Raw genomic sequence first — 17,685 nt, forward strand, 5'->3', positions numbered from 1 at the left:
CTAGTTGGCAGTCTCCAGCCAGTCAAATAGCTTAATGTTACATGTTAACAAAAGTCAGTAGCTGTACACCCTTATACTTGTGTAAATGCTGATGCGTCTATGCCTCAGTGTTTACCCGCACATTCGCATATGCCACAATTTCTTGAACACAACATGTTGTGTTTGGTAAAATATGCTGTACATTCATGTATGGGTAAATGCCGATGCAGAGAAGCATTGACATTTACACAAGTACAGGGGTGTACAGCCAATAAGCTCTATGGCTGTAAAGCCCCCCACCCCCACGGTTCCCAGGCATATTTTATGCCCAATTACGTCAATATGCATGTAGGCATTGGCCTCAATCCTCATGTTATAATGCCACTAATTGCTCCATACTGGGCTAGAACCACGTGTTCCTGGGCATACTTACATCATCACCTCTGCCAACCAGATCACGGGGATCCCTGCTTCTGTGCACCATCATCTATAACTTTCCCTGGACACGGTTTGGAGCACTTGCACTACATAGGCCAATGAATATAAAGGGTGAACTGTGCTCAGTTAAAATTGACAGCGTTACCGCACCCTGAACCTCAGGCCAGAGGATCGGTCTAACCCAGGGGTGTCCAACCTTTTGAAGAGCAAGGGCCACTTAAGCGACTTGGTAACTGGTCACGGGCCACAATGAGTGGAGTGGGTGAATGGCAGCCCACTCTGCTCTATAGAGCCCACTCTACTGTCAGCACACCAAACTCGCAGGTAATAGAAGACTATGGCGAAGTGCAGGTACCCCACAGGTGCACTTCTCTGCACCTGTGGATCAGTTTGAAAGCAGCACAGTAACCCCTGCAGAACAGATATGACCATAGATACACACACTGTGATTTTAGTAATAAAAAAACTTACCTTTAAGGCCCCGTACAGACGACCAAACATGTCTGCTGAAACTGGTCCGCAGACCAGTTTCAGCAGACATGTTCGGTCGTGTGTAGGCCCGAGCGTGCAGGATTCCAGCAAAAATTTGCCCGCCGGGCCTTTTCCCAGCGGGCAAATATTTCTGGACTTGTTTTAAAACAGCCCGCTGGAATCCTGCCCGCTCGGACATGTTCGGTCGTCTGTACAGACCTACCGTACATGTCCGAGCGCCCGCCATCCCTCGCATGCGTCGAATGACTTTGACGCATGCGTGGAAGCATTTAACTGGCAGGGCCGCCCCGCGTATTGTTTACGCGCAGATTTCTGTATGATGGTGAGTACAGCCACCATACAGAAATCCCCGGGCATACATGTACGGTGAAAACGGTCCGGCGGACCGGTTTCATCGTACATGTATGCTCGTCTGTACGCGGCATAAGTGGAACCTTGAATTACAAGCATAATCCGTTCTAGGAGAATGCTCGTAATCCAAAGTACTCGCATATCAAAGCGAGTTTCCCTATTGAAGTCAATGGAAACTAAAATAATTTGTTCCGCATTGACTTCAATGGCATGCAATACCGCATGCGGCCAGAGGCAAGGGGGCGCGGGAAAGCCTCGGAAACGGCTGGAAAGGTCAGAGGACAGTTCGGCTGACCTCGGCAAACATCGAACAGCCGAACTGTCCTCGGGCATTCCCGTGCATTTCTGAAATCGGCGCCCCCCCCACCTCAGGCCAAACACAGTACTGCACACCGCTTTGGCCTAAATCCTGCTTGTTTTGCGAGACAACACTCGCAAACCGAGTTAGGCTTTTTAGAAATACAGTGCTCGTATTACGAAACGCGCGTTAACCGCGTTACTCGAAATCCGAGGTTCCCCTGTATTCTATTCCATCCCAGAGCAGGAGGTTGTGGGCCACATCAGAGGGCCCCCGGGCCACTGGTTGGGCCCACCTGGTCTAAACTGATGTACCAACAGTCATTGGCGAGTAATATTAGATAAGCAAGGGTAGATACTCCATTAAACGTAGTTTACCTAAGATGTCAACCGTGTAAAATTATTGGATACCACAATGGCTTACCTCTCTTAGATTGATAAGTGTTTTCTTATCAATAGTCGCTCTTTTTACAAGTTCCTTGTTCTCTTTTTCCAGTTCTTTAAGCCTTGAACAAGACTCTTTAAATGCATTTGTCTCTTTTGTAAGTAATTTATTCTCCCTCTCTAAATTTGAGATCTTCACATTATCCTCCTCTAATGTAATGTCTTTAATCTCGGCTTGCTGGCGTAGCCTTTTGTTCTCCTTCTCAAGCTGCTTCTTGTCCTTTTCCAGCTGACAGGTCTCCTGCTCCAAAAGCTTGGTTTCCTTTTCTAGCTGTTCCAGCCTCTTGCTGGAGATTTTCAGCTCTTCCAGGTTCTTCTGTAAAGTATGATTTTCTGCCTCCAGCTCCTGAAGCTCAGTTTCAAGCTGCTGGATCTTTTTATTGCTATTTTCCAGAGCCTTTTGTAGCCTTTGGTTCTCTGTGTCGAGACCTTGGTAACTGACTTCTAAACGCTCGGTTTTCTTGCAAGACGCTCTCATGAGGTCCATGCCTTTCTTGAGTTGTTGTTTCTCATTTTCCAGCTCTTTGTTTTCTAACTCCAGTTGGGCTACTCTAATATTTGTGCTCTTTAGTGACTCAACCATCCGCCTTAGGTCCAGGTTCTCCTCTTCAAGCTGTGCGTTCTCCTTCTCCAATGATTCCATTTGATACTTGAGATTTTTGAAACCGTCTAAAGTTTTCTTCAGCTTACGGTTTTCTATTTCTAACCCGACATTTTCTTGTTCCAAGGACTCTGCCTTTTCGCAGACGATGTTTAAACTGGTGATCTTCTTCTGGAGCTGTTCGTTTTCTTTTTCCACCCGATGCAGTTCCTTTTCCAGGTCCTCGGCTCTTTCTCCTTTTTCCTTAAAATGTTCTAGTTCTTTTCTGAGCTTCTTCTTCTCAAACTCCACCTTATTTAATTTACTACTTGTTTCTTTGATGGACTCGTGCAAGATCTTATTTTCCTTTTCTATATCCTTCACCCTGGCTTCAGCCCCAATCTGAGAACGTTGCCTCAAGGATGCGATGGTTTGGTTCAAATGCTCATTTTCTTGTTCCAGCCCTTTGATCTTGGAGACAAAAACAGAAATAATTTAATTTAGAAATTACATTATTATTATTAAAACATGTTCACAATAGTTTAAAACCTAAATATAAATGTAGACATTCTTTAGAAACAAGAACTCTAGGGGGTATATTTCAAAGGAGCTAATCTGACATTCATGGAGCATGTGATTGATTGACAGTGATGGAATCACCACCAGTAAAGGTTTTGGTGACAGTCACATTCACTGCTTTATAATTATGTTCTATGGCTAGCAAATTCAAACAAATAAATCTTTACAGTGTGCACAATAAGAACATATCTGAATTACTCAGCTGCCAATGTATGTAGAAAAAAAAAAAAATAGGATTATAGCAACTTCCTCCTTATGTCAAGATCCACACCAGAGTTAACCTTAGGAGTTCCCCCTTACATCAGAGTATCCATCAGAGTTCTCTTAAATCAATGTCCCTACCAGAGTCCAACCTTGCGTCAGAATCCCCTCATATCAGCGTCCCCCTTACATCAGGGTCCCCATTAGAGCCTCCCCAGTTTTAGGGTCCCCACTAGAGCCTCCACAGTTTTAGGGTCCCCACTAGAGTCTCCCCAGTTTTAGGGTCCCCACTAGAGCCTCCCCAGTTTTAGGGTCCCCACTAGAGCCTCCACAGTTTTAGGGTCCCCACTAGAGCCTCCACAGTTTTAGGGTCCCCACTAGAGCCTCCACAGTTTTAGGGTCCCCACTAGAGCCTCCCCAGTTTTAGGGTACCCACTAGAGCCTCCCAAAGTTTTAGGGTACCCACTAGAGCCTCCCCAGTTTTAGGGTCCCCACTAGAGCCTCCCCAGTTTTAGGGTCCCACTAGTCTCCCCCTATTTTAGGATCCCCATTAGAGTCTCCCGCTATTTTAGGGTCCCCATTAGAGTCTCCCACTATTTTAGGGTCCCCATTAGAGTCTCCCACTATTTTAGGGTCCCCATTAGAGTCTCCCCCTATTTTAGGGTCCCCATTAGAGTCTCCCCCTATTTTAGGGTCTCCATTAGAGTCTCCCCCTATTTTAGGGTCCCCATTAGAGTCTCCTCCTATTTTAGGGTCCCCATTAGAGTCTTCCCCTATTTTAGGGTCCCCATTAGAGTCTCCCCCTATTTTAAGGTCCCAATTAGAGTCTCCCCCTATTTAAGGGTCCCCATTAGATTCTCCCCCTATTTAAGGGTCCCCATTAGTTGAGGCCAACTGATCTGGATCCTCAGTCTGCACACATCAGCTGCGGGTCGGATAAAATCTTGTAGGGGCAAAGTTTGGGGACCCCGGCCTTAATAAAAGTACAAATTCCAGTAAACATTTGACAATTACAATGGTCCCAATCTAAAGCTAGTTTAGGTCCACATCTGTACAACTAAATCTACATCTGAACAAATAAATAATATACTTTTGGCTTTGGAAAATAAACAGTGGCACATATGGAATACTAACCAGCCCTGACAGGTCCACATTTGTCGGGAGGTTATTAAGAACTTTTGTAATCGTAAATTCCACTCAATCGTGTGATTGTGGCTGACCACCCTAGACGAGCGTACACCTGTGTATACTGTAAATATTCTCTGGTACATTAATCCCTCTTGAAAATGTCAGTGTTGCCAAAACTGTCTTTGCCTGCCGGATAAGTCAGTTCGAGGACAAGCTGAAGTTCAGTAATACCTTACATGTAATAGGAAAACACTCTTTCACTGCAGCACGGAGCGGTTTACAGCAGGGGGTCCGGTGCGTCCTGCTTCAGGTCCAATTTCAGACCAAATTATTGGCTGAATTCTGAGCTGAAACGACCCAGAAAACGTACAGGACTCCTGTGCAATTCGCACCAGAGCAGCTCCGGAGATGTGTGAATCGTCTCCATAGAGAGACGGTCACAACCTCCTGATATGCGATTTGGACACGGGGAAACCCACATCCAATTTGCAATAGTGTGAACCAAGCCTGAAGCTCTTATATGAGACACTTCCGTTACCCACCCCACTACTTGAATGTCACAAAAGGTAAAAATTTGTCTGAAATTATCACCATTGCTTTATAAAGTACAGCGCCAAGACTCCACAGCAAATGCCAAGACTATTGAACTCTTGGGGCTGGATTCACAAAGAGTTACGCCGGCGTATCACTAGATACGCCGACGTAACTCGGAATCTAAGCCCGTCGTAAGTTTAAGTGTATGCTCAAACTGAGATACACTTAAAACCTAGCTAAGATACGACGGTCTGCGCCGTCGTATCTTAGGGTGTAATTTTTTAGCTGGCCGCTAGGTGGCGCTTCCGTTGATTTCGGCGTAGAATATGTAAATGACTAGATACGCCGATTCACGAACATACGCTTTCCCGTCGCAGTAAAGATACGCTGTTTCCGTAAGATACGCCGCGTAAAGATAAACCTGCCCCCTAGGTGGCGTAGCCAATGTTAAGTATGGCCGTCGTTCCCGCGTCAAAATTTGCTAATTTTTCGTCGTTTGCGTAAGTCGTCCGTGAATGGGGCTGGACGTAATTTACGTTCACGTCGAAACCAATGACGTCCTTGCGGCGTAATTTGGAGCAATGCACACTGGGATATGTACACGGACGGCGCATGCGCCGTTCGTAAAAAACATCGATCACGTCGCGTCACCAAACATTTACATAAAACACGCCCCCTCATCCTCATTTGAATTAGGCGCGCTTACGCCGGCCCCATTTACGCTACGCCGCCGTAACTTAGGAGGCAAGTGCTTTGTGAATACAGCACTTGCCTCTCTGACTTTCGGCGACGTAGCGTAAATACGATACGCTACTCCGCCGTAAAAATGCGCGGAGCTACGTGAATCCGGGCCTTGTTCTCTGTCACAGGGAAAGATTCAGACGGACTGGTGGAGGGTGGCAAAAGTATTTCAGTACTACCATTAATTTTTTTTCTTTTAACTTGATAATTGTATTGGTTTTCAGATTATGCATAATAGCTTCATTCATCTGAAACAGTGGTCACTAAAGCCTCTTGCATACCTTTAACTGGCCCTTTGGGCATCAACTGACTCCATTAACCACTTAAGCCCCAGACCACCTGTAGACCAAGTGAGGGGGCGAGCACGACACTCTACACCAGGGAGAAAGCCTCACATTACTGTGTGGAGTTACAGACAGAAGAACAGGAAGTGAGGATTTCTCAGAAGAAATAAGGACATTTAAAAGCAAAATGGAAGGATGAGGTAAGTGAAGGAGGACTGCACTAAGGTAAAGGAAGATATTTAGGGAAAAAATGTACCTTTAGGGTCCGTTCAGACGTGCGGACCGTATGTCCGCTTTTTCATCCATCTGTTTGAGGATGAAAAAGGGACATACATGGGTCCCTATGTGATTGCGGGTGTCAGCGGATAAACATCCGCTGACACCCGTAATCACCCGCCTCCGCAAAGATCCGATTTTGCAGACGGAAGAATGTCCTATTTTTTCTTCCGTCTGCGGATCGGATGAACACGGACACACGGTCCGTGTTCATCCGATCCCCCATAGGGGAGGGCGGAAAAAAGACAGGGCGGTCCCTGCACAGTGTGCGGGGACCGCCCTGTCAGCCACCGGCTCAGCGGTGATATACGGAGCTATCCCCGCTGAGCTTACGGACACACGGAGGTGGATCATTACAGATCCGCCCCGTGTGAAAGGGCCCTTACAACCCCTTTAAGTTCTTATCTTAAATGCTCACACATATACTGCTGGCCAGTAACTATTCTAATCCAGCAACTGGCTTCCCTAAATAGATTCACGCAGGGAAGCCCTATAGACCAATCAAGGTTCTTATTGTAACTGAAGCCCTGATAATGAAGGTTTTTTTTCTGAACCCCGAAATGTGTTGGATTTCTTTTTAGTGTAAACAAATAAATAAAATTGGACTCTTACCTTATTCGCTGGTGCTCCTTCAATAGGGGCATGTTTTTTTCTGAAAACCTGCTGGGTACCCACTAGAGCAGGGGTGGGCAACCTCGGCCCTCCAGCTGTTTTGAAACTACAAGTCCCATGAGACATTGCAAGACCCTGACAATCACAGGCATGACTCCTAGAGGCAGAGGCGTGATGGGATTTGTAGTTTCACCACAGCTGGAGTGCCGAGGTTGCCTACCCCTGCCCTAGAGAATAGCCCTGTCTGTTCTGAGCAGCCTAACCAAAGCCAGCAAGTTCTCCTAATGTTTTTGTCCTCTCCTTACTTTGTATGAGCTCACATCAAAGTCCCAGCGCCTGTTGGGGTTTTCTTTTCTTTCATTGGGACCATTATAAATCTGTCATTCAAGGCCTATTTTGGTCATCAGTAATGCTGAGTCATTAACCAGGACTCCTGTTGGCTTTTATGACAATCAGGAAGTTGGGTGGACAGGATAGCAGGAAGCATACGATGATAGGTCTACTTCAACATATGCAATGATACTGACGGCATAACGAGTACTGCTGCAACCCTTCATCTGCACCCCCAGCACTTCAGCACACTATAATTGCCCCTCTGTGGACTCATTTCAAAAATGTCACCCCAGCCATTAATTCAGCAATATCTGAATTCCTTATCTACTTCTTTGGATGATTTAGTGGATGGAACTTGAATAGTGTTAGCCATAAAGGTGAGACGCTCCTGGTAACTGTACCAAAAGCACAAAAAAAATACAAGCTAAAGTCTGTGATAGTTTTAAGTAGTTGTAAACCTCCGAGATGACCAATGAACAAATCATATCCCTCTATAGTGTGTACTTGCCTCTATCCAAAGCACTGAGTGTGATTTCTGTCTCCTCTCTCATTCCTCTGCTGTCTGACCGAGTCACTTCTGACAATCTCTGCCAAGGGCGCTCAACCGGTGGCCCCCCAGCTGTTGTAGGACTACAAGTCCCTTCATGCTTCTGCCTTTGGGAGTCATGCTTGTAACTTTTAGGCTTGTAATGCCTCATGGGATTTGTAGTTTCGCAACAGCTGGAGGGCCACAGGTTGAGCACCCATGATCTTCTATGCCAACACCAGACAATCCCAGGAGACTGCCCTCAAACCACTCCAGTATACAACAGGTGACTGACAGCTTCAGCTGTGCATGTTGCACTATGAGACTGTGCATTGGGTGTGTGTCCATTTCCTCCACTCTCTGTTCTATGCTGTGCCAGATAGCAAGTATAGCTTGCCACAAATGTGTGGCAGTCTTGAATTGTAAGTCTTGTTAAAGCAGAGTTCCACCCAAAAATGGAACTTCCGCTTTTTAAAATCATCCCCCCCTCCGGCGTCACATTTGGCACCTTTCAGGGGGGAAGGGGGAGCAGATAACTGTCTAATGCAGGTATTTGCTCCCACTTCTGGGCATAGATATCTGTGGATATCTATGCCACGTCCGGTGCCTTCTCTGTCTCCGCCGCTGTCTTCTGGGAGACACACAGGTCCAAGAAGACAGCAGGGACCATTCATATTACGCAGAGTGACTCGCGCATACGCATTTGGGAAACAGGAAGTGAAGCTACAAGACTTCACTTCCCGATTCCCTTACCGAAGATGGCAGCACCCGAGAGCCAAGGGACAGATCGGCTTCGGGTGCCGACATCTCGGGCGTCCTGGACAGGTGAGTGTCCATATATTAAAAGTCAGCAGCTGAAGTATTTATAGCTGCTGACTTTAAAAAAAAAATTTGGGCAGAACTCCGCTTTAACTTGCTGCACATTTTCACTGGCACGTTATACACTTAAAGCACAAGTTCTAATCGACACTTCCAATTTGTAGCAAATTTGCATGGGGTGTCTCTAGCAAGAGCAAAGTTTCAGTGGTGAGTTTACAGCAAGAGCTCTGCAAGTCACAGTGCCCCCTGTGGTGGGATGACTATTGCACAACATAACTAAACCAGAACTTGCAGCAGAACTGCAGAATGTTTGCAAAGAAAGTTGATCTGGAGTCATGCAATGCAGACTTGCTGTAATTGTGCAACCTGGCAAGTCTAGCAATAGCTTAGCAAGTCATTTTCAAACTTGCAGCACAATTGCTTGCTATCTGGGGTGCAGCGTGTAACATCAAATCCCAACCCCCCTGGTTATCTGAAGCTCAGAAATTCTGTGTAAATTCTGGACTTTGAAAGGCTATAGAGGAGAGGACAGCAGATAAACAGGTACAACGTACGTAGGAAGATTTGTTTCATCTCTGTGTATCGTTTGAGGCTAGTCACTTCAGTGGATATATGCAAGGCTACTTTCACACTGAGGTGCTTTGCGGTGCTATAGCACTAAAAATAGCACCTGCAAAGCGCCCTGAAAAAGCCTCCTCTTTCACTCCAGTGTGAAAGCCCTCGGGCTTTCACACTGGAGCGGTGCGCGCTGGCAGGACGCTTAAAAAGGTCTTGCCAGCCGCATCTTTAAAGGCGTTGTATGCCCTGTATGCACCACTCCCAGAGCCACCGAACCTTTGCCGGCGGTTTTAACCCTTTTTCAGCCGCCAGGGGTTAAAAGCACCCTGCTAGCGGCCGATTAGCTCTGCAAAAATGACGGTAAAGCATCGCTTTACCGCCAACGGCGCAACGCCCTAGTGTGAAAGTAGCCTAAGGGTTTACAAACACTTTAAGTAAGCTTTGAGAATGTATTTGGAACAGAAACAAGTGTCACACGGGGGTTAATTTACTAAAGGTAAATAGACTGCACTTTGCAAGTGCAGGTGTACTCCTTTTAGTTAGTAAATGCAATGTGGTAAAGCTTCACTTTGTAAAGAATCAGGTGCAAGGAAAGAAAAAAGGGCATTTGTTCTTACACAGGATTGGATGATGGAAATTAGCAGAGTTTTACCACATTCACTAAGCTCTGGGGAAAATGGGTGCAACTGCACTTGCAAAGTGCACAGTCTGCTTGCCTTTAGTAAATCTACCCCGAAGGTGAGGATTTTGTTAAATAAAATCTTTTTTCATGCTACACAGTGATGTCACCCAAAAACGCAGAAGCATTACATGATTTAAGCAAGGATAGGCAGATCTCCTGGTGCCCACTGTTTTTGATGGGATCTCACCCCCTGTGGTTACCCTATTAAAAATACTGTGCATTTCCTTTGAAAGTCTAAACACCCATTAGAAGTAGGCATGTGCATTTCGTTTCGTTCCGAATCGAAATTCGGACACATTTTTCATTATTCGGACATTCGGATGCATACGAATTCCCGAATTGCAATATTAATGAATTTACCGAATCCGAACGAACGTTTTCGATTCCGAATCGAAAACCCGCGGACGAAATTCGATCGGAATTCAAATTTTTTTTTTTTTTTTTTTTTCCGAATTCCGATCGAATTTCGTCCGCGGGTTTTCGATTTGGAATTCGAAAAAAAAAAATTATTTTTTTATTTTTTTAATTCTGATCGAATTTCGTCCGCGGGTTTTCGATTTGGAATTCGAATTTTTTTTTTTTTTTTCGAATTCCGATCGAATTTCGAAATATTCGAAAAGAGACTATTTGTTGTTGAATCCAGTCGAAATACTTTAGAATTCGACCGGATTTTTCGAAATTCGGTCGAAAAGGAACGAATTCCGAAAACGGTCGAAATATTTTCGAATTCGACCGGATTTTTCTAAATTCGGTCGAAAACGAACGAGTTCCGAAAACGATTTTAACACATGTAACGAACCTAACTTAACGAAATTAATTAAATAACGAATTAAAACGAAACGAAACGAAATTTTCCCTTTTGCACATGCCTAATTAGAAGGAGACTGACAAGACTCTGGTCATTTACAGTAGTTAAGCCCTTGAAGGAAGCCATATGGCAACCAGTTAAGGAGGGTGATGAATTTCCATTTATCATTAACAGGATTAAGAGGAACTAAAGCAATGAGCCCCCCATTAGCAGAGGAGTTGACAGTCTGCAGAAAGAAGGTAAATTATGTTTTTTCTCTATCATTCAATTTGCGAGACATGTGCGGGCGAGGACATCATCCGAACTGCGAGCGTCACCTTCATACCTGTCTCTCGGAGTTCTCACGCAGCGTTTCTACGATCTTCTCCAGCTGCGACTTTTCCTTCACAAGGTCATCGCTCATTTGTTGGCTGCTCTCAATGGTCCGACGCTCATGAATTAGCTCCGCTTCTATTTTCTCAAGCTGGAGAAAAAAAAAAAAAACGTGTAAAATTGTTATAGTTTGCAAAGCCTCCTGCTCAGTCCTGAAGATTAATGTTAAACCACATAAACATTAAAAAAAAAAAAATTATTACCTCCACAGGAACTGTATGCTAACTTTTATAAGCAACAACATTGCTTAAAATATCAATGATTGTTATTTTATGAAGCACACATGCTAAACACTATTATTCAAAAGTAATTTTACAATTTATAATTGTATAGATAGCCGACTTCAAAGTGAAACAAAATAAACACGTAAAAAAAAATCCCTATACACTATCAAGAATTTTAGCAAACTACCACAGATCTATATTAGATTTGTTTTTGCATACACAGTGGAACCTTGGTTTACGGGTAACGCGGTTAACAAGCATTTTGAAAGACGAGCAACTTTAAAAAAAAATTCTGACTCGGTTTGCGGTTTTTCTCGCAAAACTAGCAGAATTCAAGATAATGGGGTGTGCAGTACCGCATTTGGCCTGAGATGCGGGGGCGCCGAAGCCAAGTCGATCGGAAATATTCCGTTCCTGGGTGTTTTTCAGAGCCTTTGAGGTCAGCCGAGCTGTCCCCGATCATTTACGAGGCTCTCTGGTGCCCCCCCACCTCTGGCCACATGCGTTATTGCATGCCATTGAAGTTAATGTGGAACAAATTATTTTAGTTTCCATTGACTTCTATGGGGAAACTAGCTTTGATAGGCGAGTTCTTTGGATTACAAGAATTCTCCTGAAACGGATTTTGCTCGTAATCCAAAGTTCCACTGTACCAAGCTTTGCTAGCATTTTCAAAATATGTTGGAATTCTGCCTTCACTTTGATCACCCAATTAGAATTAAGCTGGCCACACACTGTAAGATATCTCAAGAAGTTGTTTCCACAAATCCATGCTAAATAGCATGGATGAAGGACCCTTACCTGCCAGCTATTCTAATCTAACGGTCAGCACCTGCAGCCATCAAAATAACCAAAATGTTACTGCATATGATTGTGTAGCACCCTCCTAGCGTAGAATGCTAGGTAAACTTCTGGCTTCTTCTGCAATCAAGTGAGCAGTGATCATTTGGCCTGGCCTGTTTCACAGGCTAGAAGTTTGATTGCTAATCCCTGCCTCTGGAAGAAGCTTCTAGAGCAGTCCTTCTCAACCAGGGTTCTTTGGAACTCGAAGATTGCTCTAAAGGTTGCCAGGAGGTTCCTTGAGCTGTGGCTTATTGACCTTTAATTTGATGATGCCTACATAATTCCATGACTTACACCACTTGGCAAGGCCATTAGCTTTACACCACCGATTTTTTTTAGTTGTCTGCAAGGGGGGCATTCTTTCCATTGACCACCAATGTAGGAAGCATTCTTTCCATTGACCATAAATGTGAGGAGCATTCTTTCCACTGACCATAAATGTGAGGAGCATTTTTTCCACTGACCACCAATGTAAGAAGCAATCCTTCTATTGCCCACCAATACAGGGGGCATTTTTGCCATTGACCACAAATGCAGGGGGCATTTTTGCCATTGACCCCCAATGAAGTGATTTTAGTAAGGGTTCCGCAAGACCCGAAGACTATTTTAGGGGTGGTTCTTGGGTAAAAAGGTTGAGAAAGGCCGTTCTGGAGCTTAGGGTAGGAGATTCAAATAACCAGCCAAAATATTTATCATGCTTTAGCCAATTCCTGGGGAAGAGTGTCCAGAAGGGGATGGAAGAGTTATAAATAGTTTGAGGCACTAGAGAGTTGGGTTCCTTTTCGCCTGGAGGGGCTGCTGCCCTAGAAGCAGTTCTAGCTGCACTAGAGGCCTCAGCGGTGTCAGGGTTGAGGGCTTGGATGGATCTGATTAGAAACTGATCGTAAGACCTCACCGCAAGGGATCTGGTCTGGAGAAAGACGGTCTCACTCACTGGACCGTGTCTAGAAGGTGGTGGAAGGTGGCAGCTGTCCTGGTGACTTGTGAGTAAAGACCCTAATTTGATCCCTGTGACTATGTAGTGTTGTGGAAATTGCACTGGCTACCAGTAGTTGTGCATAGGCACAAGGTAACAAGCTGCCAAAAACTTGCCTCATGGTCTTCAGCAGTGGGGGTTTAGACTGTCCGACATTCATGTTTTCTTAAGAAGATTGTCCTCTAATTGCTATCTGCTTATTATTCTAATTGTTTTGGAGCATCCTTTGCCCTAACCTCTCTCTTTTTAAAAGTTTTTTTATTTTATTTTACTTATTTCTTGAATAAAAAAGACCTCTCCCTAGACAGTGTTATTGAAGCTGGAGTGAATGGACTGGTGCTTGCAGTGGTGGGCAGCCCCTGTACTTTTAGGGGGGGGGGAGTTATTACCCCCTTCAAGTCTAGTGCTACAATTGGATGCAGCTGCTGTCTGGCCAACAATTTTCTGCCTGTCTCCTTTTGATTTTCATATTGAAGCATTTTAGGGCGGAGGGTTCCAACAGGGCCACCCATGGCTTAAATTATGACCAGTTTATCAGGAACCAGCCAAAATAGACTCCACGAATGGCTAGTTTTAGAGTCGTAATAAGAAAAACCACATCTTCAGTATCTCTTCATGAATGTGAATTTCTTAGAAATTAGCCCACTAAACAGGAATGCCTGTAAATTGACTTCCAGCTGTGTCTAGATTGAGATTGCATGGGGTGTTTGTATTTTGACTTGATGATCTGTATAGATTGTGGGATTGCAAGACATGTCTGTAAATTGGAAAATTCGGGGAGCCAATTATGTAAATAGGGTAGATGGACATTTTTTAATTTTCTGTAAACAGATGAAAGAATACCTCAGAGCCATAGTGGCAAAGATGAGAATTTAAATTAAAATTTTCCAATTCACATCTGGCTGCAGACTAAAATGGAAGGTCATTTAAAACTGCAATTTTGTTTTTAACAAAAGGGTTTCTCTTCTAAGAGAATATAACAGCCGATATGAATGAACCATGCACAGAAGAGGAAATTGGTCATCGATAATGAGTCAGTAAGAAATCTTCTTGGCCACACTTGAATTGGCCAACCACAATCTCCCTCCCCAACCCAGTGACAAACAGCATATGGTATGTACAGTATGTATTGTACACTTGTTTTGAAGAAAATGCAACAAGTGACAATAGGTTACTGATATTTCATAACAAGGCCCAATTGTTGAAGGAGATGCTCTAATATCCCATCTCTTTATCGGGCTGTGTAGGGTCATCCTTAACCTAGATAGGTCTTATGAACTTCAGAGACCAACATGTTCTGTTGAGCAGATGCAACTTTTGATTCATGCTCCTGTGACCTCCCATATGCAACTGTAAAGAGGTGTTAGGACAGTTTATAGTTTTGCCACTAGGTGGCACCCTCCCCGGGCTCCATATACAGTATATTGAGTTGTATAGAAGTATAGGAGTCTGGGCAGAAATGCATAAGAAGAGGAGATAGATAGTCCCCTATGGCAGTGGTCATCAACCCTGTCCTGCAGGGCCCACTAACAGGCCAAGTTTTATGTATTACCTTGGGGAGATGCAGTCTAGAATACTGCAATCACGGAGGAGCAAATGATATCACCTGTCATATATTTCAGTTATCTTGCAAACCTGGCCTGTTAGTGGGCCCTGCAGGACAAGGTTGATGACCACTGCCCTATGGGACTAAGTGGGGGCTTTCATAGATAGATGTAGCCTTTCAAGTAAGTGGTGTTCCCCAGCAAGGGGGTGCATGGGGGTCCTGGTGCCTTAGAAAGGAATAGTAACAGGGACAGGACAAAGGATATCCACTATGGGGAAAGTACCGACAGCCACCATTGGAATTTGTAAGAACGTGTACAGCAGGGGTGCCCAACCTTTTGAAGAGCGAGGGCCACCTAAGCGACTTGGTAACCGGATGCGGGCCACAATGAGCGGAGCGGGTGCATGGCAGCCCACTCTACTCTATAGAGCTCACTTTACTTTTTTTTTTGTGGATCGGATTGGAGGAAGACGTTTGTAAATGGCACAAGTCCATTTACATCTGCTACTCCCTAGAGGTGAATGGAGGGTCTGATTGGGTCGGACTGACCGCGTGAAAGGGGCATATGGCTCAGTTCAGGCAACCCTTAGGCCGCGTACACACGGTCGTTCCAAACCGATGAGAATGGTCCGACGGGCCATTTCCATCGGTTCACCGCTGAAGTGGCCTGATGTGCGTACACACCATCGTTCCAAAAACCGATCGCGTCAGAACGCGGTGACGTCAAACACACAACATGCTGAATAAAACGAAGTTCAATGCTTCCAAGCATGCGTCGACTTGATTCTGAGCATGCGCGGGTTTTGAACCGATGCTTTCTGTACTAACCATCGGTTTGATTTTGAGGCATGTTTTAACATTTTGGACCGAAGGACAACAGACCGATGGGCTATACACAACGTCGGTTTGGACCGATGAAACTGAACCTCGGTCCATTCTCATCGGTTTGGAACGACCATGTGTACGCGGCCTCAGGTGCACTGCTCTGCACCTGCAGATCAGTTTGAAAGCAGCCCAGTAACCACTGCAGAACAAATATGCCCATATATACACTGTGATTTTACTAATAAACTTACCTTTAATAACAGTATTCTATTCTATCCCAGAGCAGGAGGTCGCGGGCCACATCATAGGGCTCCGCGGGCCACATGTGGCCCCTGGGCCACTGGTTGGGCACCCCTGGTGTACAGTATGCCCTGACTTTACTGCGACTAAAGCATCGAAAACCAACTGGACTTATCTTGATTCTGTGCGTGGCCTTTTCCAAAAGTGGTGCCCGGTACAGTCAGGGAGGAGGCGAGGTGAAGTGTCAAGATGCTGTGTATGTTGGTAAACTATTAAATTGCGCCTTTAGGGAATGAAGTCCACACTAATAAAAAAAATTGGGAAGGAGGCAGCAGGGATGCAATGCTGTACCAATATTCTCTTGGCCCTGCCTACACACCTACTGCCAAGGATATCACTAATGGTCAGGAGACCAAAAAGTTTCCTAAAATTGTATAAAACATTTTTCCCCAAGAATATGTAATTTTTTCACAATGAGTTAGAGAACCACCACATAACATTCACATTACCTTCTTGCTTAGTCTTTGGTTTTCTTTTTCCATTTTCAGGATTTTGGCATTAGCGCCCTCCGTGGAGCCCATGGCATTCCTCAGCTCTTCCACTGTGGTCTGCAATGTTTGGTTTTCCATCTCTAATTTGAGCAGCCGGCTGGACGTAAGCTCATTCACTTCATGTCCCAGCGACTTCTGTGGTGCTACACAACATTCACAAAAACAAAGTCCATGTGATTTAGGTTTCATCCAAAATCCAGTCTCTTTCATAGACATCGTGTAAACGGTTTTTGATTAATCTCAAAAGCTTGCTTTTACAAATTACTATAAAGTATTATATAAAACAGACTCTTTATACTGGCCCTGGCAGAAATAAATTACAAGAAACTGCCATAAAAAAAAAAATCTCAAACATGTGACATCATCTCTGCAAACCACGATTCATTAACCCACTAAGGACTAAAATGTGCATAGATTTTTCAAATTTTAATTTTTTTTTCAAGGCTGAAGCCTCATACACACACACTCGGTTTTCTCAGCAAGAAAACTGCTGGCAGAGCCTTTCTTGCCGAGTAAACCGCGCGTGTGTACGAGGCTTTGGAGGTTTCTCGTCAAGAAAACTGCCCAGAATCTAGACGAGAAAAATAGAGAACCTGCTCTCTTATTTTCTCGTCGTGATTCTCGGCAGTGCTTTCCTGCCGAGAAAACCCGAGAATGTGTATACTTACCTATCGCCGTGAAAACCCGCGCATGCTCGAAATGACTTAGACGCATGCACGGTAGCTTCCAAGGCATAGGTAGGGTGAAGCAAGATGGCGGCGATGTAATCGAATGCGACGAGCGCATGCTCGTCGCAGTCGATGACGTCACCGCGTTCGTGCCATTCAAAAGAACGACGGTTGTTTTGAATCGTACGCGTGTACACTCGGCCGGCAAGAGAATGTTGGGCTGTGTGTACAGGGCTTAAAGGAACACTAAAGGTTAGTTTTTTATTAGATCAATTGATTTCTGTAAGCTAGCGTATTTAAATATCACTTACCTCGTTTTTCCTTTTGACCTCCAAAATACAGTAATCCAGGTTTGAAAATGCCATTTCCTGTCACTCCTCTTCTTGCTTTCCACCAGCATCTGAGCCGTTTTGCATGGTGGAAAGCAGAATGTGCTCACCCCCTCCCTATGACTACAGCCCTGCGTGAAGATGCTCTCTTATCCCTCACAGGCATGGAGGCTAAGCCTAATGGGAACTGTAGTTCCCATTAGGCCGTGATGTAGCAAGAATGAATGTGCACCGCAAACCAGGAAGTCAGTGAGAATAACGATTCAGGAGTGACGGAGGTGAATAAAACAGCTCGATTTCAACAGGTATCAAACTAGTTATAATGCAAATCATTACTTTTTACTTTATCAGCTACTGTCAGACTTTAATTTAAGAGAAAAATATTTTTGTCTTTACAACCCCTTTAAGAAATTAAAGTGGTTGTAAACTTCTGAAAATGTGTTACTGCC

The 17,685-nt window shown here is 44.6% G+C and overlaps 1 protein-coding gene across 6 annotated transcripts in view; it reads right to left on the minus strand.

The window, feature by feature from the left end:
* CCDC88A (coiled-coil domain containing 88A) overlaps window positions 1-17,685 on the minus strand; it is a 317,092-nt gene that overhangs the window by 141,134 nt on the left and 158,273 nt on the right. For all 6 annotated transcript variants that reach the window (XM_040351671.1, XM_040351670.1, XM_040351668.1 and 3 more), the window contains exons 13-15: window positions 16,198-16,382; window positions 10,988-11,125; window positions 1,982-3,052 (exon numbers count right to left, since the gene is read on the minus strand). In XM_040351671.1, coding sequence (XP_040207605.1) covers window positions 1,982-3,052; window positions 10,988-11,125; window positions 16,198-16,382 — 1,394 coding nt within the window. The remainder of the gene's footprint in view (window positions 1-1,981; window positions 3,053-10,987; window positions 11,126-16,197; window positions 16,383-17,685) is intronic.

Source organism: Rana temporaria, chromosome 4 (genome assembly GCF_905171775.1).
Source record: "Rana temporaria chromosome 4, aRanTem1.1, whole genome shotgun sequence".
NCBI classification, from domain to species: Eukaryota; Metazoa; Chordata; class Amphibia; order Anura; family Ranidae; genus Rana; species Rana temporaria.